The sequence below is a fragment of the Mandrillus leucophaeus genome, unplaced genomic scaffold (assembly GCF_000951045.1).
Source record: "Mandrillus leucophaeus isolate KB7577 unplaced genomic scaffold, Mleu.le_1.0 Scaffold119, whole genome shotgun sequence".
NCBI lineage: Eukaryota > Metazoa > Chordata > Mammalia > Primates > Cercopithecidae > Mandrillus > Mandrillus leucophaeus.
Genome location: NW_012100209.1, coordinates 626904 through 649443, shown reverse-complemented (window position 1 = coordinate 649443; position 22540 = coordinate 626904). Strand labels below are relative to the sequence as shown.

General features: G+C 42.1%; 1 protein-coding gene across 1 annotated transcript in view; it reads right to left on the bottom strand.

Moving 5' to 3' along the window:
• Positions 1 to 22540, bottom strand: part of LOC105529472 (pikachurin-like) — a 133137-nt gene that overhangs the window by 45243 nt on the left and 65354 nt on the right. The window contains exons 2-3 of the mRNA XM_011966628.1: positions 9336 to 9445; positions 8185 to 8268 (exon numbers count right to left, since the gene is read on the bottom strand). Coding sequence (XP_011822018.1) covers positions 8185 to 8268; positions 9336 to 9445 — 194 coding nt within the window. The remainder of the gene's footprint in view (positions 1 to 8184; positions 8269 to 9335; positions 9446 to 22540) is intronic.

The following is a 22540-nucleotide window of genomic DNA, read 5'->3' as shown; positions in this document are numbered from 1 at the left end:
TCCCTCCCTCCCATCTCCACTCCATCCTACATGTGGCTTCACAAGGGGCCTCTGCTGCACATGTGGACCTGCCTTCAGATCCCCTCTCCGGCTCTACTTCCTCGCATCTGTGCTCCTGAGCTTCACCTTCTGTCTCCAGGTTTCACATCAAGTTTGGTGGTTAAGAGACTGGAGGCAGCAGGTGGATCCAACCCTCTGTTCTCACTCCTCTCCCAACTAACGCTCCAGGCTTTCCTCATGGAAGCAGAAACACTTTCGAACCAACACAGCACTCTCCCAGGCTTCTGCTTTAGGGTCCTTTACTCCTGGGAAGTCATGATGCTGGATGAAGTGTGGGTGGTGATGTGGATCCAGAGAGTATTGTAGATATCGCTCAATACCAAGCACAGCTACCATTAACTACCAGCGACGGGTGTTTTCTCTGTTTCAGGAACAAAGGGAAAGAAGGCTATGTGTAGCCTTATTTAATTCTTCCTTCAGTTCCGTGAGGTAGGTATCACTCTTATTTTCATTTACAGAGGAGAAAACCTAAGCCCTGAAAAGTTCACAATTTGCTCAAGATTTAGTCAGTGGCAAAATAGGGATTTGGGCTCTTCTCCATTTGACACCAATGCCCAAGTTCTAATTGGCCAGTACATGTACAAAAAATATTAAATAATGTTTAAATCAACAACAAACAATACTTACCATAATCAGAGAAAACTAGATTATGACTACTTTATGACCATGGATGTTAATGTATCAGAAATTTAAATGTTACCACTGAAAACCAAGCAAAATCCTATTTGTAGTTCCATATATAGATTAAAAAATACTGGAACTCTTTACTGGATATGGAAGATTAGTGCTACCTTCAGCTTGGGTGCATTCTGAGGAGTAGAGGGTGACCTTCCCAGAAGCCGGCTGTTTCCCGTCTGTCTCTTTTTCTGCACTGACACTCCAGAAAGTGGCATAATGGTGAAAATCAAGGGGACTGAGCAGTAAGGGCCACAGAAACATGTTGAATTCAGCGATTTCACTGTCACTTCCTCCCCTGACATCTCTCCTCTCAAATGGAATCCTCAATGTATTATAACTTGTGATAATCCTTGCAATTTGTAGTAAAATACCACACACCATAAATCTTTGTATTTCTGTCCTTAAAGGTCTTACCATCACCACTTCAGGCTTGCATCAAACTAGGGCAGATGCTGAACATGCTCTTTTCAAAGTACAGAAACAGTCTTTTGCTTTGTTTCGTTGCCTTGTGGAAGTCTGAAGACAAGTCAAGATGTTTATCTCTCCTGAACTTCATTTCTCCACAAGTTAGTGAGGAACAGAGTGGGGGAAATTGCTTTCCTGGAGTAGAGGCCAGAGGGACCTCAACAGTCTCCCCCAGGCCCTTCCCCCACCATTTTTTGGGTGAAGCTGAGTGCTTTGCTGCAAAATACCCCCTATTTTGTGTTTGCCTAGTTCTTTCTGAAATGCAAAACCCCTTTGTCTGCTCAACACCACTGTTGAGCGGCTTCATGCGAGCAGTGAATTCACATCTATAGAAGAGAAAAGCAAGGCTGGTCACTGAGCCCAGTGAGAAAGCTCGGGCGACTTTCAGGACTCTTGCCTTCTTCACAGATTGCCAGAACAACAAACTTTCATCTTACAATTGGTATCATCATTATAGTTTTCATTTATATAGCATTTTGGAATTTATAAAATCTCTGTACACCACTATTTCCTTTAATCTTCACAACAACTCTAAGAGATCAGTCCTATTGTCTCCATTTTGCAGACAATGAGACTGGATTCAGAGAGTTTATATAACTGCGGGCAACCGTGGGTCTGATTTCCCTCATGAAACTTTATATAGTTCTAATCACCTGACTCATAGACACAGCATCACTAACTAGTTCTGAAACGGGCACCTGGTTTTTCCCATGTACAACCACCTTTTCCATTCCCTCCATTCACGGTCTGTCACCTGGATGACTCATCCCATTCTCTTCTTTCTCATGATAGAATCCCCGTATTTCAGTTGGGCCACTCAAAGACTACCTTCTCAGCCTCCTTTCTCTCCAGGTGTGGCCCTATGGCTAGATTCTGTCCAATAGGTTGTGAGTGAGAATGCTGATGCCAACTTTTGAGATCTCCCTTAAAAGGAAGGAGTGTGTTTCCCTTCCTCTTTTCCTTATCTATTGGCCAGAGTGTGGATGTGGCAGCATAAGCCATTCCGGACCACGGGCGGGAGGGCACAAGGGGTTGGCAGAACAATGAGTTGGAAGGAGCCTGGCTCTCTGATCAAGTGAAGCCACCAGAAGGTGACATCCAGACAGTTCCATGGGGGGGAATGTAAATGCACATCTCATTAGAAACACTGTTAATTTGAGTTTCTGGCCTGCTAGACTTATATCTATCTAATACATGGCCCAATATACAAAACCAACCTGGGTTACCATGTAAGAAGAGCCCAAGAAAAGATGAGAGTCTTCTCTTTTTTTGAGACAGAGTTTCACTCTTGTTGCCCAGGCTGGAGTACAATGATGCGATCCCAGCTCACTGCAACTGCCTCCCAGGTTCAAGTGATTCTCTTGCCTCAGCCTCCTGAGTAGTTCTCCCACCTCAGCCTCCTGAGTAGCTGGGATTACAAGCATGCACCATGATGCCCGGCTAATTTTTGTATTTTTAGTAGAGATGGGGTTTCACCATGTTGGCCAGGCTGGTCTCAAACTCCTGACCTCAAGTGATCTGCCCACCTCGGCCTCCCAAAGTGCTGGGATTAGAGGCATGAGCTACCGCACCCAGCAAGGCTATTCTTTACTACATACTTTTCACTCTGCATTGACAAAATCATGTTGAATTGTTCTGAACTGAAGTCTCTGACTCTGATTTCAGACATCGCCTTTACCTCCTTACAGGCTGCTGTTCTTTCTCCTCCTACTGCCTGAAATACAGATCATTTGGCTTCAGAAATAAGGCTAGAGGCTGTCCTATTCATTAGTTCAGATGAGCACAGTTGAGAGGAGGCATGAATTGAGTAGAGAACTGGACTGGGAGCCAGGAGACCCAGGTTCTGCTGCTAACCTAGCTGTGTGGTCTTGGGGATGCCACTTAGCTTCTCTGGGCCAAAGATTTAACACTGAAGGTCTATGATTCTTCTAAAACAACCTTCATTAATAGCTAGTAAACTTGGATTCAACCTCACAGTTGACCCTACAAGTCAAGGCTAGGCCCCAGTTGCCTTAGTGGAAGTTGGGACCACCTAGCATCGTCCAGTGGAAGGCACCAGAGAAAGAGAAAAGTGCTATCTTCCAAGCATCCTTCCTCCAATGCACTGAGGACGGCTGTGCAGAGCAGGGTGGAGGGAGGAGTTGTAGGGATTTCTATTCTCTGGGTGGTCACAGGAAGTTATTTTCCAGAGCTTTGCTGCAGGGGCAGCATTAGCTTTGGAGGCTGGACAAATCTTCCTTATGTGGATCTGTCCTATGTACTGCAGGAAAGTTAGCATCCCTGATGCTTGTCCACCAAAATGCCCAGGAGGGGACAAAGGCACCCCCAGCTGAGAATCATTGCTAGTCCATCCCTTCTTTTTTTGTTTTTTTGTTTTGTTTTGTTTTGAGATGGAGTTTCACTCTTGTTGCCCAGGGTGGAGTGCAATCACGTGATCTCGGCTCACTGCAACCTCTGCCTCCAGGGTTCAAGTGATTCTCCTGCCTCAGACTCCCAAGTAGCTGGGATTACAGGTGCCTACCACCACACCCAGCTAATTTTTTTTTGTATTTTTAGTAGAGATGGGGTTTCACTATGTTGGCCAGGCTGGTCTCGAACTCCTGATCCACCCATCTCGGCCTCCCGAAGTGCTGGGATTACAGGCATGAGGCACTGCGCCCAGCCCCATCCCTTCATTTTACAGTTGAAGAGAAATTCAGAAGAGCTCAGTGACTTCACCTCAGGTCACCCTTGCTCTGATGAGAGAGCAGGAACAAGCCTTCTGATTCCTGGTTAAGTTTTCTCTCTCTAAGTTCTGGGTCAATCAGTGGACTCTAAAGCAGGGTGGTGGTGCATCCCCAGGGACAGCAAGACAACCCACTGAGATGCCAGAAGAAAACACAAGAACTCTCTATTTCTGTTTTATCTCCTCCTTTAAAATTCTGTGAGATTTTATAATGTACATAATATATTAGTAGAGTAGCAGATGTATAATTTATAAATACATAAATATACATATATTGGTGCATGTTCAAATATTTTTAACTGATGGTATGCATGATCAAAAAGTGTAAAGACCACCACCCTAAACATGCTTATCTATTTCTAACTCTAAAAAATTTGCCAAATTGCCCTGATTTGTTTTACTATTTTGTTTTCCAGGAGGAAACCTGGAGGGTATTATTTTAAGAAAAAGATAAGGTGGGCTTGAAATGCTGCCAAATTGGAAGCTTCTAGAAGGCAGATTATCAAACAATGCAGCCCAACTCCACATTATCAGCCAGGGTATTTTGGTCATTTTATCAGTCAAATCAGATTAACCATTTGTCAACCCACTCCCCACTTTGGTATTCAATCCAGAAAACCAAATCTATCGGTCCTATCTTACTGAAAACACAATCTGGAATTGTCAGAGGAAATAAGGGAGTGAGAAAAGAGGAGGTAAAAGGAGCGGGAGCTACCTCCAGAGAGGTGCTCACTAGTTAAATATTTCCTCTCCTTTTCAATCTGTTTCACCTACTCTTGAACCAGAGCTTAAATTACTTCAAACTTCAGAGAGGTTCCCCTTAACCCTACCCTGCTGTGTGAGATGAAGAAGTACATGCAAGGATAAAAGTGGCTTCCTCTAAACGATTAAAAATTCACCTTGTAGATTCAACTGTCTGTGCTTACACTAGAACTAGGCACTCTCCACTGAGCCTTAATCAGCAAGAGGGAGATGCAGGAAAATCAACATTTTGATGAAAAGAGATCCCCTGAATCCTGGGTTGGGACAGGTATTTAAATTTTCTAAAACATGCTTACAGAAATTGCCTGATGATCAGGTTGTCCCTGGAGAGGGGAAAAAACAGAGGCAACTTGAAGAGTAAAAACAAAAACTTGCATGAATAAAACAAATCTGTACAGCACCTGCCCCTTTTGCCATGCACAGCCAAGGGCAGCAAACACACATCTTTGAAGTATGAATCATACTGACCACTTACTAAGCTCTCATTCTGTGCCAGGCATCGTGCTGAAGGTTCTACAATCATGACCTTATAACTCACATCTTTATCTATAGAATGATATGATATAGTACAGAGTTCCTAAAACTTTCTCTGTTCTTGCCACCCTTAGTGTGTCAGTAATATTTATAGCATCTCAATGCCAAAAGAAATGCCCATTTATTAAGTAGTTATATCCAAACAACTTGGTAATAATAGTTGATATGGTTTGACTCTATGTCTCCACCCAAATCTCACCTTGAATTGTAATAATCCCCATGTGTCAAGGGTGGGACCAGTTGGAGGTAACTGAATCATGGAAGTGGCTTATCCCATGTGATTCTCATGATAGTGAGTGAGTTCTCACAAAAGCTGATGATTTTATAAGGGGCTTCCCCCGTCACTCAGCACTCATTCCCTCTCCTGCTGCCCTTTGAAGAGGTGCCTTCCGCCATGATTGTACGTCTCCTGAGGCCTCCCCAGCCATGCAGAACTGTGAGTCATTTAAACCTCTTTTCTTTATAAATTACCCAGTGTCAAGTGCCTTTATTAGCAGCGTGAGAATGGACTAATACAGTAATTCACACAGATGTTGCTGTTTTCCTCAAAAATGTTAAATATTCTACTGTGCCCCTGTGAGCCTGCTGCAGAGCCCTGGAGCACCCTGGCACACGGTTTGGGAACCACAGACACACTATGATATAGATATTTTTGGGATCCCTGTTATGTCAATGAGGAAACTGAGACCTATAAGGTTAAGCAGCTGTTTTGTTGAAATGCAGAAATCTGAACACAAGTCCATCAGAATCCAGGACACATTCTGCTATATCAGACTCCTCCCACTCCCTTGCTGAATCACTGCCTTTATGTGTAGTCATGATTTCCTCTTTTCATTCTGTTTATTCTGCAACTCTCCCCACCCCCAACCCTCCCTACCCCCAAACACACACACACACACACACACACACACACACACACACACACACACAGAGAGAGAGAACAAGAGAGAGAGAGAGGCATGTGTGGACACATTCATGCTCATTCATTCCCTGGGCTCAAACCATTCCAACTGGGATGTCCCTCCCTTGAGTCTGCCTTTCCAGAAAGTTCCTGCTTCAGTCCTCAGTCCCAACTTTCACCTCTTGACCACTTGTTCCCACACTCACCTCTCCCTCTTCAAACCTTGTCTACTAAGCAGCATGTTAATAACAACATCTGATCTTATGTTGCTCCCTAATTGTTTTATCTGTGTGGATGTGGTTTTCAGAAGACGGAAAGCTGCCCCCAAACAGGGACTGTGTGTTGTCTTATGTTGGGCATAGAGTAGCCCCTATGCAAGTTTGTCAAAATTGGCAAGATGATCAAATGCAGAATTTGATAGTGTACTCTAATGCCTAGATGCTGATAATGGAGAGAATGTATTAACATATAAGTCATCGGGAATGATAACTACCACCCACATGGCTTTTATTTGGTCCTCACAAGAGAATAATTATTACACCTCTATCACGGAAAAAAAGTTGAAGTTTAGACAGTTTAAGTGACTCTGACCAACACTACCCAACCTGTAAATGGAAGAAACAAGCCTAAAAGTCCAGAGTGCTGGTCTCCCTCCCAGCCCTGTTTTGGGTTTATACAGCAGTGACCTTCAGAGAGATGCCAATTTTCAGCCCAGGTTCTGTGATGGGCAGGATATCAATTTCAGAGGCACTGCCTAGACTCAAAGGCATGTGTCACTCTTGATACCTGAACTAGGTTCCAGGTCAAGCAGTGAGCCCTGCAGGACACCAGGCTGGGGTGGCTGGGGATACTACTAGGGACAATCAGGCTTCTTGGTGAGGTCAATGAGCTTATTGAAAGTTCCAACCCATCTCCCTCTCTTCAGACAGGGTAAACTATAGAGGCTGAGGTTGACAGCTTCTGCGGCCAATGCTGGATGCTTAAGCAAAAGTCTATTTTGAGCTTAAATGCATGTCATACAAAAAAAAAAGCAAGCTGGAAATGTGCATCTATTCCTTCTGAGTCATGAGAGCTTTGGTAGAACCAGCAAGGGCAGGGGCTCAGAGGTCAGTCAGCTCTGAGTTTACAGTTGATGCTGTTACTCACTAATGTATGATTTGAGGAAAGTTACTTCACCTCTCCGAGTCTCAGCGTCCTTGTCCATAAAATGAGGTCATAGGATAGTTGTGAAGAGTAAGTGGCAAAGCAAATGTAAAGCAAAAGGTGGTGGCTGCCAGGTAACAGATGCTCAATAAGTGATAGTTCCTTATCATGGATGACAAACAGGTCTCTCTCAGGTGCTGCCGCCAGAAGGCACAGATCAAACAGGAGCTAGCACCACCACCACCGTTATAATAGTGTTATGAGCACTGGTGCTAACTCCTTGTAGAGCAATTCCAAAGGCTCTAGCCTGAGGTTGTGGCAGAATGAGGAAGGGGAGTGAAAGAAAAGAAAATACAAGATGCCTAAGGCCAAAAATTCACTCAAGAGACCTTGACGAGAAACAGGAAAGAAAATAGATGAGGACCCAACAATTGGCTAGTGGAAGGACGGGGTGCTGGGCTTGAAAAAAAAATAAACAACTTGGACCATTTAAATATACATTTCAAATTACATCCTCTTCTTCTGCATTGTGTCTTCAGGCAGCTGGGAAGATACAAATGCGTCATATTTATGTATAAAGCTTTTATTGGGATTAAGAAAAAAAACAGAACTGAACTTTATGAAGAAAAGAAGGGGAAAAACCAGCTGTAAGGTGGCAGTTTTCTTGCATGATAAAATAGGGTTGAGTCCAGGATGGAAGCATTTACACCAGGACCCTTTCGTCAGATGCCTGTTTTCCAGAGATGTAGATGGCATGGTTCAGAGGAAATGTACATGGATGACATTGGGAAATCCTAACGGACTATTGGAAGCATTAGTTATTATTACATGTACAGTAGCACACACACCAAATCAGCAAGCCACCCGAATAGCGCCCACGTGCTTTTGAGGGGGCTGCCAGGATGGAGAAACTCACCGTGGTCGGGATGTCCCGGCTGAGAGGCACGCTGTGCGACTGCTCCTGCAGGGATTTATCTGCGCCAACCTCAGAGTAAAAGACCTTGAAAAGATGCAGACACCCCGGTGAGAGCAGAGCCCGTGCTTGTGTAAGATCAAAGGTTGTAATTGCACTCACAGTGGCAGCAGGCTCTGAGGTGCGTCGCCTAACGTCACGTGCACTAGTTCTGCGGGAACACACATCAGACCTACTTGGATTGGGTAGGGGGTGTTGCAAACTCAGAAGCCTGCGGAGTCCAGGAGGAAGACACATATCAATGAAGTGAGATGCAGAGGTCTGGACATGGCTCTTGTTATTTTTGCCAAAATGCATGAGCCGCCCGGGTAATCTTTCATTTTCTCACTTTCAATAAGACATGAGTCCAGAGATATATTCCTCTACTTTTAGAAAACAATAGGATGAGGGCCATTATCAATGGCTACTGTCCCTCGGTGAAATGGAGACAGCAGCAGGTGGTGGGATTGGGGTGTTACTGAGGTCTTACAGCTCATCTAAAATGAGCAGCTCAGTTCCAGCAGGTGGATAGGAATGTGGACCCAGTGTGGCCAGCTCGCCCCATATCCCAGAGAGTTCACAATTCCAAACATTTATGTGAAATGTCTTGACTTCTCAATGTTGACTCATTTCTAAAAACACTATTCAAAGAAAACATTTTGGTGAAAAGATATCAGCCCAATTTGCAGCCTCTGATAGGTAAGAATGCATTCTCTGCTGCTTCCTCCATCTTGCCTACCCACCTTCTTACTTTACATTATTTTGTACTTATTGACAACATTCCACAGTGATTTCCTCTTTCCCATGTTCATACTTTATTCTCCAGATTTGACTATAGGCAATTGAATAGCAACAACCACATCCTTTTAGTCTATATTTTCCCACAGCTGAACAGAGAAACGACTGGATAGATCATAAGTGAGTAATGCAGATGTGATGTCACATTCAGGGCATTTACAAATATCTTCAAAGGGGGACATCTCTTCTAGCTTTATGGAGGGAGAATGGGGCAGTTACTGATATGGAAGGACAGATATCTAGAAAAAGCAAGGATGAGAAAGACATACAGTCACACAACACACCCACTGAGGAAACTCCCGTGCCCGTGGACTCACAGTGTACCCAAGGATGGTGCTCCCAGGATGCCTTGGCATTTTCCACTGGATGCTGAAAGCCGTACAGTTCAATGCGCCCAGCTTGATGTCAAGAGGAGCCCCTACCTTGCCTGCCCCCAAACAAAAGAGATTGTGTTAGAAGCTCCACACATGCCACCTTGAGTATACTTACACAAGATTTAAGAGTGCGTTCTCTGATAGATGAAAAGCCTACTTAAAGATAATTCCAGAAATGCAGTCAATTTCTGATACACCACACCTATCTCAGCTGACCTCACTCACTTTGCTCTCCCCTCCCAACCTGGCATCAGTAGATAAATCAGTCCAGCTATTGCCCTCATTCTCTCAGGTAACTTCTAATAGGTCAGGGACCAGCAAAGGGAGATTCAGGGTAGCATAGACCACAAATACTTCTGACTTGACTCTAAAAACTTAAATGTATTAAAGTAAGATGACAGGCACATTTGTATTTACTCAATAGCATATATGTTGTATGTATACATTATATAGATGTGTTCGCTTATATAGCTAGGATATTCCTATTGTGGGACATTTCAAAAATATAGTTATGTATAAAATGAAGTTTAAAAATTTCAAATGCTTTACTACCTATTTATCTTAAGTAACTTCATAGTTATAGATGATAAGATTTATAATTATAAAATAATATATACAGGTTGCCACAATTTAGAAAACATAAAACATTATATCTAATTCTAACGTTCAGAAATGAGTCCTGACAGCATTGTGGTATATCTCCTGTTGGTCACGTGCAATTTAAAAAAACTGTGTGTGTGCGCGCGTGTGTGTGCTTCTATACAGTTGACATCCCTTATCTGAAATTTCAGATTTTTTTGGATTTTGGAATATTTGCAATATACTTAACTGTTGAGCATCTCAAATTCAAAATGCTCCAATGGGCAGTTCCCTTGAGTATCATACTAGTGCTCAAAAAGTTGGATTCTGGAGCAGTTAGGGTTTCAGATTTTTGGATTTGGGATGCTCAACTTTGTGTGTGTGTGTGTGTGTGTGTGTGTAACTTTTTTTTTTTTTTTTTTGACACGGAGTCCCGCTCTGTTGTCCAGGCTGGAGTACAGTGGCATGATCTCGGCTCACTGCAAGCTCTGCCTCCCGAGTTCATGCCATTCTCCTGTTTCAGCCTCCTGAGTAGCTGGGACCACAGGCGCCTGCCACCACACCTGGCTATTTTTTTGTATTTTTTAGTAGAGACGGGGCTTCACTGTGTTAGCCAGGATGGTCTCGATCTCCTGACCTCGTGATCCGCCCGCCTTGGTCTCCCAAAGTGGGAGGATTACAGGCATGAGCCACCACACCTGGTCATATGTATGTAATTTTTAAATTGTTCTGTTATGTATAGTGATTATGTATATATACATACATGTTAATAATTTTAAGTCTTATTTGACTTAGTATATATATAGTACAAACAGCATATTTACAATCATTAAAATCATTATTTTTAATGGCTGTAAATTTTTCCATATAACACATGTGCCATAATAAACAGCATTTGTCATCCCACAATTATTAGGCAATTTATTCCCAATATTTTGCTGTCTTAAATAATGCTCCATAAAGGCAGGGACCAGGTCTATCTTGTTCAGAGTACAGAAACTAGTCATGGCAAAAGCACAATAAACATTCCTTAAGTGAATGAACATTCTGCAGCTTGATTTTCCACTTACTAATATGTTCTGGTGAGCTTTCTTTTTAACTATTGCATGTAATTCTCCAGCTTATCAGTTAGGATCCTTTGCAACTCACAGAGATCTAATGTATCTATTTAAAGGACTGCTGCTAGGGCTTGTCATCAATGTTCTTAATAACAGAAACCAAAGTTTTTCTAATGGATTGAGAAATAGAAGAAGCCCAGCGCTGTCAGCAGGAACCATGAGGCCAAAAGTCAGCTCCCCTCTGCCCCATATACACCTACGATTGTCACCACTCAGAGATTTAATTCTTAACGATCTCTCTCACTCTGCCATAAATCTGTTCACGATTTAATGTCTCATCTGATTGGCTAGACTTAGGCCACGTGGCTTCCTCTTAGCTCAACCAAGCGGCAGGAAAGAGTAGTCCTTTCTGGTTTCTAAACTGGGAAATGACAGGATGAGACCAGTTCTGGGAATTGTTCTTCCACTAAGCCCATCCACCGCAAAGAAGGAACCCCGCAGGACGTTAGAATCATAGAAAAGAGTAGTGGGAAATTGGATGGCCGAAACTCTGCTTTTCAGAGCATGCGTGTACATTAACTATTACTCCATTGATTGACATTGCAGTTATTTTCAAAATATCACTGGTAAAAATAATGCTGAAAAGAACATCTATGTATGTGCCTTTTTGCGCACATGTGTCAGTGTTTCTAGGATGGATACCTGTAAAATTTATCGAGTATAATACATTTTCATTTTTACTACTAGTGACTTATTGCTCTCTCCAAAAGAGTAAATGAATAAATCTTTAGGTGCATTCAATTATTTATTTGGGTAAATCCAGAGCTCTTGTGTCTAAGATGGTATCTCGACCCTAACACTATTGACATTTGGGGCTGCCTAGTTTTTGTGGGGGCTGCCCTTTTGAATTATAGGATGTTGAGCAGCATCCCTGGTCTCTACCCACTAAATGACAGTAGTACTCCCCAACCCATTGTGAAAACTAATAGCATCTCCACACATTACCAAATGTTCCCCAAGGGGCAAAACTGCTCCCAGTTGAGAACCACTGATTTAAGGGAATGAATATTTTAAAGATTTCTAATAAATATCATCAAACTTACATTTAGAAAATTAACCAATTTAGAAGTTTATAGTGGGGTATGAGATGTATAAGTAACAGTGTAAAGTAACACAGCCCCATCAGGTCTTACTACTACCACTTTTTAAATAATTTTTGCTCAGCGAATGAAAACAATTTTTTTAAAAAAGCCTCAGACTAGGAGAAAATATTTGCAAAAGAAATATCTGATAAAGGTCTGTTATCCAAAATATGCAAATGCTATAGAGAAAACATTTATTTTCCTTCTAAAATTTATCCTAAATTTCTAGAATTTCTTCTATTTATCCTTCTAAAATTCATATGTTAAACTCTTATTCCCAATGTAATCATATTTGTAGATGTGACCTTTGGGAGGTGATTAGGTCATGAGGGTAGAGCCCTCATGAACATGACTAGTTCCCTTATAAAAGATACCCTAGAGAGCTCCCCCTCCCCTTCTGCTATGTGAAGACACAGCAAGAACACAACTGTCTATGAGCCAGGAAGTGAGCCTTCACCAGACACCAAATCAGTTGGTGCCTTGGTCTTAGACTTGTCTGCCTCCAGAACTGTGAAAAATAGATTTCTGTTGTTTATAAGCCACCCAATCTATAGTATTTTGATATAGCAGCCAAACAAACTAAGATAACACAGAACTCTTAAAACTCAACAGGCCGGGTGTGGTGGCTCATGCCTGTAATCTCAGCACTTTGGGAGGTCAAGGCAGGTGGATCACCTGAGGTCAGGTGTTCGAGACTAGCCTGGCCAACATGGCAAAACCCCATCTCTACTAAAGATACAAAAATTAGCTGGCTGTGGTGGCAGGAGCCTGTAATCCCAGCTACTTGGGAGGCTGAGGCAGAAGAATCACTTGAACCCAGAAGGCAGAGGCTGCAATGAGACAAGATTGTGCCACTGCACTCCAGCCTGGGCAACAAGAGCAAAACTCCATCTCAAAAAAAAAAAAAAAAAAAAACACCTCAACAATAAAAATAAACAAACAACCTGAGTGAAAAATGGACCAAAAGATTTCATGGCAAAGACACCAAAAGCAATCACAGCAAAAGCAAAAATTGACAAATGGAATCTCATTAAACTTAAGAGCTTCTGCACAGCAAAATAAACTATCAGCAGAGTAAACAGACAATCTACAGAGTGGAAGAAAATATTTGCAAACTATGAATCTGACAAAGGTCTAATATCCAACGTTTATAAGGAACTTAAATTTACAAGGGAAAAATAACCCTATTAAAAAGTAGACAAAGGACATGAACACACACCTCAAAAGAAGACATACAGGCGACCAACAAGCCTATGAAAAAGAGCCCAACACCACTGATCATTAGAAAAATGCAAATCAAAACCATAATGAGACACTATCTCACACCCAGTCAGAATGGCTATTATTAAAAAGTCAAAAAATAAAGATGCTTGCAAGATTGTAGAGAAAAGGGAACCCTTATACACTGTTCGTGAGAATATAAATTAGTTTAATTATTGTGAAAAGCAGTATGGCAATTCCTCAAAGAGCTAAAAGCAGAACTACCATTCGACTCAGCAGTCCCATTACTGGGTATACCCAAAGGAATATAAAGCATTCTACCATAAAGACACATGCATGTGAATGTTCATTGCAGCACTGTTTGCAATAGCAAAGGCATGGAATCAACCTAAATGCCCATCAATGACAGACTAGATTTAAAAAATGTGGTACCTATACACCATGGAATATTATGCAGCCATAGAAAGAACGAGATCATGTCTTTTGTGGGGACACGAATGGAGCTGGAGGATATCATCCTTAGCAAACTAATGCAGGAACAGAAAATCAACTACCCTATGTTCTCACTTATAAGTGGGAGCTGAATAATAAGAACTTAGGAACATAAAGAAGGAAACAATAGACACTGAGGTGTTGGAAACAGGCCCCCAAATCTGGCCATAAACTGGCCCCAAAACTGTCCATAAACAAAATCTCTGCAGCACATGTTCACGATGGCCATGACGCCCACGCTGAAGGTTGTAGGTTTACCGGAATGAGGGCAAGGAAGACCTGACCCATCCAGGGCAGAAAACCTCTTAAAGGTGTTCCTGAACCACAAACAATGGCATGAGCGATCTGTGCCTTAAGGATATGTTCCTGCTGCAGCTAACTAGCCAGAGCCCATCCCTTTATTTCGGCCCATCCTTTTGTTTCCTGTAAGGAATACTTTTAGTTAATCTATAATCTATAGAAATAATGCTTATTACTGGCTAGATGTCAGTAAATATGTGGGTAAATCTCTGTTTGGGGCTGTCAGCTCTGAAGGCTCTGAGTCTCCTGATTTCCCACTCCACACGCTATACTTCTGTATGTGTGTCTTTAATTCCTCTAGCACCGCTGGGTTAGGGTTTCCCTGACTGAGCTGGTCCTGGCACTGGGGTCTACTTGATGGGGGACAGTGGGTGGAGGGAGACGAGTAGAAAATATAACTTTTCTGGGTACTGGGCTTAATACCTGAGTGAGGTAATAATATGTACAACAAACCCCCATAGCACATATTTACCTATGTAACAAACCTTCACATGTACCCCAGACCTAAAATAAAAAGAAAAAAAGAAAACAAATAAAAGAAAAAGAAAAATGAACCAAGACTTTAACAGACACCTCACCAAAAAAGATACCATGATGGCAAGTAAGCATATAAAAACATGCTCCACATCATGTGTCATCAGGGAAATGCAAATTATAACACCAATGAGATACCATCTCTGTATGCCTATTAGAATGGCCAAAATCCAGAACACTGATAAAACAAAATTTTGGCAAGGATGTGGAGCAACAGGACTCTCATTCATCACCAGTGGGAATGCAAAATGGTACAGCCCCTTTGGAAGGCAGTTTGGCAGTTTCTTACAAAATCAAACATACTTGTCACACCACCTGCATGTGCACTCGTTGGTATTTACCTAAAGGAGTCAAAAACTTATGTCCACACAAAAGCCTGCACATGGATATTTACAGCAGCTTTATTCATAATTGCCAAAACTTGGAAGTAAACAAGAAGTTCTTTAGTAGGTGAATGGATAAATAAATTGTGGTATTTCCAGACAACAGAGTATTATTCAGTGCTAAAAATAAATGAGCTATCAAGCCACGAAAAGGAAACTTTTCCTTTTTCTTTCACTTAGCCTTAGAATAGGCTAAGTGAAGAAGCCTATTCTAACATAGTCTTAAAGGTGGCTGAAAAGTGGGAAGAAAGATAATGGAAATGATTTATCGGTCCCTTGTAGAACCATAAAATAACCAGTAAGCACAGCCTCATCCATAGTCTCAATCCTCCAAGTTTCCACGTCGAGGAAACCTCAGTGGTTATTCCTAAGTGAAAGAAGCCAATGTGAAGAGGCTACATACTGTATGATTCTAACTCTATGACATTCTGGAAAAGGCAAAAGTAAAAAAGACCAGTGGTTTCCAGGGATTAGGAGAGAACAAGGGATGCATAGGCAGAGTGCAGAGGGTTCTTAGGGCAGTGAAACTATTCTATATGATACCGTAATGGTAGATACATGTCATTATACATTTGTTTAAACCCACAGAATGCCCAACAGAAAAAGTGAACGCTAATGTAAACTATGGTCTTTGGGTGAGAATGATGTGTCAATGTAGGTTCACCAACAAATGCACCACTCTGGTAGGGGATGATGATGGCGGGGAGGCTATGCATGCATGGGGACAGGGAGTATATGGGAAATCTCTCTACCTTCCTCTCAATTTTACTATGAATTTGAAACTCTAAATAGTCTTTTAAAACCTTGGCAAATTTGGTTTTAAAAAGCTTAAATATTTTAGCATCTTTTTTGGCTATTTTTCTCCCTATTTTCAAGTATTTTGCACATATTCAATTGGGTTTTAGTTTTTTTCTCACTGATTTATAAGTACCCTTAATATGGGAAAGATCTGAATTATTCACCTATATTTTCTCCAGGTAGTTTTGTTTGTTTCCCCCTGTGTAATTATCCAGTACTGGCCATATTTATTACCAAGTGAAGAGGCCTATTCTAACATAGTCTTAAAGGTGGCTGAAAAGTGGGGAGAAAGATAACGGAAATGATTTATCAGTCCCCTGTGGAACCGTAAAATAACCAGTAAGCATAGCCTCACCCATAGTCTTAGGAGTATTTCTTGCTTCCTTTGCTCCAGGAAAAATTGCAATTGATCAAGGCAGTCTCCTTGGGTCACTAAGAGGGGAACTAGTTCTTCTATCCCTTGTGTATCTGCAATGGTTCAGTACAGAAAATAGAAATGTTCTAGGTATTTTAAACAGGAAGATAGTTATGGAAATTGGTAGAAAGAGTGGAGAAATTAATTCTGGAGTCTCCAATGGCTCTATTAGAGAGAGAGAGAGGGAGAGAAAGAATGAATGAGAGAATGCTCTAGTGGTGATTCAGAACCAGGACGCCTCTGCCTTCGCCCTCACTACTGGCTTTACTGCTGCCACAACTGCTTCCAGACACCCACAAGACTGGCGATGGGCCCTGGAATGATGCGTTCTCATGTTTTCATGGCCTTGCTTGGCTACAGATATAACAGCAGGAAAATGGCCTCCACCCCACTCTGCCTTCCCTCTCTCTCAAGAGTATATTCAGTTGGTGGGACCTAACTGACATCCAGAATATGGGCTACAAGATAGTCTGGAAAATGCAGTTTTTATTTTTCCAGGCTTTGCATTATAGTAATGGCATCTAGAAGGAGGATAAAACAGTCACCCAGAAGGTGAACAAGCCAATCTAAGGTATCCATGACCTCTTGGCACCCATAAAAAGCATGAATTATAATGCTATCCCTTTTACCTTCATATTCTGTAGAAAAGTATTTAAATCAGACCCTGCTGGGCCCTGGTTAGGTATGACTCCTATTTTATTGGCATTTTCACTCATTTATTTGCTCTTTCACACACCTAACATACATATTGAGCACCCTATACATACTACGCACTGTCAGTCTCTACGTTAATGATGAAGAGAGACACAGGGACACAAATTAGCAGGATATTACTATTGGGTGTGAGAATTAGGGTTAGGAAGTTGGAGTACTTTAGTGGCCCATAGCAAGGACATACCAGGCTCTGTGCAGTAGACCCATAGGAACGAGGCAGACAGAATAAGGAAGGGAAAAGGGTCCCAGGCAGAGAGAGCAGCATATACTCTTCCCCAAAGAACTGGCGGATGAACCACAAATATAGAACTATTGAGACTCCATGGCTGGGTGGATGTGGGTAGTGAAAGAGAGAAAGAAAGTAGAAATTAGGTGACTTCAAGGATTCTAGCTTGGGCAACACAGAGGAGGAGGATGCCAGTCACTCAGCTGGAAGTGACTCAGCTTGACCACCCATGAAGTTGTAGGTGTGGTCACCTGCAGCTGGTGAGTGACAGGTGGCCCAGTCAGACATTTGGACCAAATACCAAAAATATTCCAGATGAATCAGTGAAATATGGGATCTCAAATTATAGAAAATAATTGAATTTTGAAATTAGACTTTTAAAATTTATTTACTTATTTATTTATTTAGTTTTGAGACTGGGTCTCCCTCTGTCACCCAGGCTGGAGTGCAGTGGTGTGATCTCAGCTCACTGCAGCTTCCACCTCCCAGGCTCAATTGATCCTCTCACCTCAGACAACTGAGTAGCTGGGACTACAGTCACATGCCACCACATCTAGCTAATTGCTTGCTATTGTTGTTATTATTGTAGACACAGGGCCTCACTATGTTACCCAGGCTGGTCTTGAACTCCTGGGCTCAATCAGTCCTCCCGCCTTGACCTCCAAAAGTGCGGGATTACAACATAAACCACTGTGCCCGACCCTAAACCCAGACTTTGAGGAAGAACCTTTCTAAGCTTAAAAGAGACTAAAAATAAATAAATTTTAAAAAAATAATGGAATCCACATCATAAAACTTTCATTATGCTGTTCCAAAAATTACGAAAGAAAAAATTCAGACAATAGATGGAGGGGTAAATAATTGCAGCAAAATGAGAGGCCAACGGGTATCTTTATTATAAAACTCATGCATATTAATCAGAAAATTCAGACCCTAATAAATAAAATATGAAGAGATAATTTGCAAAAAAAAAAAAAAAAAAAGGAAGTATAGCTAGTAAACACACATGGGGAAATATTCAAATTTGCTAGTTATCAAAGAAATACACATTTCAAAAACTGAGATGTTTTCACCTACTAAATTAGCCAAAACATTAAAGTAAGAGTAATGCTGACAAGGGTACATGAATGCACTACTCTCAGAACATTGCTCGTGGCAGTATAAATGAGTATTCAGACATTGTGGAACACACTTTGGTGGTAATATGCAATGGTATCCAGGGCCATAAATCTGTTCTTACCCCTTGGGCCTCCAGAAATCTGATTGTAGACAGCCACAAGGAAGGAATCTTAAAAGAAGAGAAGGCTACTAATATGGTTTGGATCTGTGTCCCCACATGTCGAATTGTACTCCCCAGTGTTGGAGGAGGGGCCTGGTAGAAGGTGATTAGATCACGGGGAAGGATTTCTCCCTTGTTGTTCTCAGGATAGTGAACGAGTTCTCATGAGATCTGGTTCTTTAAAAGTGTGAGGCACCTCCCACTTTGTTCCTCCTGCTCTGGCCACGTAAGACATTGTCTGCTTCCCGTTCACCTTCTGCCATGATTGAAATTCCCGAGGCCTCCCCAGCCATGTTTCTCGTACAGCCTGCAGAACCATGAGCCAATTAAACCTCTCTTATTTCTAAATTACCCAGTCTCGGGTGTTTCTTTATAGCAGTGTGAGAACGGACTAATACAACTACCCACATGCGGATGTTCTTCAGAGTAGTACATGTGATACAGAAAAACCAAAAGCAATCTAAATATTTAGAAAGAGAGAATAGTTAGGCCGAGTATGGTGTATCACCTGAATCTACTGGTATACACACAATAAACACAAGATGTGTTTGTGGTATCTTGAATTGTACCCTGGAGCAGAAAAAGAACATTAGTGGGAAAACCAGTAAGATGAAATAAAGTCTGTGGTTCAGTTGATAGTACTGATAACTAGTTAGTACTATCACTAATTCACTGTTTAGATTTGACAAATGTGCCATGGTTATGTAAGATGTTAACATGAGGAGACACTGGTAGAAGGTGGATAGGCATTCTCTCTAGTGACTACCCAACTCTTCTATAAATCTAAATGTATTTCAAAATAAAAAGCCTATTTAAAAAAAGAGGCTTGTATGGCACTGTGGCAAATTACGATGTAGTATTAAACAGAAAAGCATACTCAATGGCCACCAATACTATTATTACAGTTATATAATATGTTCATTTGAAAAATAACTTGAAGGTAAGAGAAGAAAGCTAATTGATACATTAGGGTGGCTGAGATGAGGGATAATTTTTCTCCCATATTCTTCTATTTGGCAACCTTTCCAGAATGTTACATTGTTTTCCCAATTTTAAAAGTTCACTTTCAAAAATATTTTTACATTCAAAGATCAAAAGACATGTGGGTGCGGGTAACCACACTCCTTGGTTACTAAAGGAAATCTGCAAAATAACACTGCTTCATGAAGTTTGCACCAGTTGGGTTGGAGCAAATGGTGCTGTCTCATGTTTGCAGTCTGTTTCTCTGTATTTCAGGGTATGGCTAAAAATAGTTTGTGATGAATGATGCAGATCTTTTAGCTCTCAATAACAAAAGGTAATATACCCGCGTAAAATACACTTATCGGCCAGGCGTGGTAGCTCACACCTGTAATCCCAACACTTTGGGAGGCCGAGGTGGGTGGATCACCTGAAGTCAGGGGTTTAAAACCAGCCTGGCCAACATGGCGAAAGCCCGTCTCTACTAAAAATACAAAATTAGCCGGGTGTGGTGACGCATGCCTGTCATCCCAGCTACTTGAGAGGCTGAGGCAGGAGAATCGCTTGAACCCGGGAGGTAGAGGTTGCAGTGAGCCGACATCGTGCCATTGCACCACAGCCTGGGTGACAGAGAAAAATCTGTCTAAAAATAAATAAATAAATAAATACCCTTAATGGACACAACAAAATGAAGATGCCCAGGAAGGAGGCTGTTAGTGCTGTGAACAAGGCCACAGGGAACTGTCAGCGGACAGTGACCAAAGCACCATCAGGGAGGACCTGATTATAAAGAGCACGGAACAGGCGGCCCCTTGCTCCTCTCTACTTCGGTGGCTGCTCATCAGCTAGAACAGGATTTTTCAAATGTTTTGCTCTCTATGTCCTGGATTCTTGAGGGCAGTTCTGATTCTGAATGATGTCCCACCATCCTGTCCCTTTGGGTCCCCATCATAGCAGTGGAAGCTAGAGGGGAACCACCGCTGGCCCTCATGGGAAGGTGGGCCAGGTCTCACAGTATCTGGGAGAGGGGAGACAGGCCCAAGACCAGGGCTCCGGCGCCACGTCCTCATGAAGGTTCTGAGCAGAGCTATGGGAAGCCCGGTGCTCCCAGCAGGCTGTCTTCACACACACTCACCTGTCACCACATACCGACTGGAAGAGATTTTTTCTCTTTCTCAAATTAATATTTATAATATGTATATACATAAACGTATTAATATATACATAAACATAACATTTACATAGTTCTATAATTATAATTTTAATTTTCAGGGTTTTTAAAAAAGAAAATAAAGGTAAATAAAATACAGCTAAAATTTCATACTGCATCTCTTTCCTCCTCCTTTCTCTCTTCCAGAGATAACAACCATTCTGATGTTATTGGATTTTATCCTCATGAAGTATGTACTTTTATCTGCATGTTTATTTTTCCTGGAATAACCTAACTGCTCTTGAGTAAAGAGATGGATAAATTATGGTTTACCCATACAGTGCACTAGTATCTTTATCACTTGAATTTATTTAAAAAGAGTATTTTGTATTTCCTTAAAAAGAGGAAGATCTATTTGAGAGGACAGAGAGAGGGAGATGCCTAAATCTTAAAGCAATGCTCAAACCTTAGCCCACTTCTGATCTTCGCCTCACTGCTGGCCTAGAAATCACCTTTCTTAGGTTTCTAAATCTGTTGCCACTTGTCCATGCACATTTTGGTTTCTCGAACGTTATTGCTGCCATCTTTGTCTGTTTCCTTTGTCCTGCTGGTTACTACTCTTCTCCCCAATTTACAAGCATTTTAATGGGGACTGAAGGGACCAGTAGTAAGTATGTTTCTTCAACTCCTCATGTTTGCTAGAGGTAGTGGAGGAAGATATTTCCACTCTACAGATGAAGAAACTGAGGTCTAGAGTCTGTTGAATGGGGATCTTGTCAATGGGACAGTGAGAAGCCAGGTAGAGAATTTCTTCCTCTCTGCTCCCCTTCATGTTGATGTTCCTAGTGACTCTGCCCAGCCTCCCTGTTCTCAGCTCCCACTATACCCTCTTCCCTGCCAGTCATTGCCACACATGTGCTGTGGCTCCTGCACCCATTTCTTCAGCCCAGCCCTTCCCTTCAGAGGAGCAGGCCTATATACCCAATGGCCAGGTGGACCCAGGTGACACTGGGCCTCTCAAATTCCACATAACAGAACTGAATTCATCATCTTTCTTTTTGACCTGAGCCCCTCCTGTAACCCTGGTAGATGGCATCACCATCCACCATGACTTCCAGAAACCTGCAAGTCACCCTCTGCATCAAATTGCTCACACTGTCTCCATCCTCTCCTCTTCAAGGAAGCCTCAGAACCCTGCTCAACACTGGGCCTGGAGCAGCACTACTAGTTGTTCAGAGCTGTGCACGCAGTGCAACCCACTGCCTTCCCCCGATCCTAAGGGATATGATTTCCCTCTCCACAGCTTCTGCAGCCTCTTTTGAAGAATGTGTGTTTGTAAATGAAACTTTTTTTTTCTGTAAAGCAGTTGAGTGCAGCACAAAAGTTCGGGCCATTGGATTGGGACCTCTAAAACTTGTGTGGAGAAGGCCTTATAAATGGCAGATAGAAGGAAGTACCAGAGGCTTTCTCAAGTGACATTTGCATTTTGAGGACAACATTTTTCTATTTGTGTGTTTGTTTGAAGTGTCCTTGAGAGGACAGCACCCAGTTCAGGCCCATCTGAAGCTATATTTGCAGAGCAAGTATATTGATATTGTGTTATTGGGGTATATGTGGAGGGGGGGCAGGCTAAAGGGAGGAGTAAGCCACCAGTGGGACCACCCATGGGCTAGAGATAAGTTCTAGGTACAGAAACGTGGTGAACCCAGAAAGGCCAGAGAAACCATCAGGCAAAGTCACGGCACATGGTCTGGTATCACCATAAGAGACGTGGAGACGTTAGGGTATAGTCCCAACTGCGATGAGCAGATCAAAGTAATTCTCTAAATCTCTTCCAGCTACCAGAGAGAAACATAAGAGGGAAACCACCCAAGGCTTTCCTCACATCTCTACAATG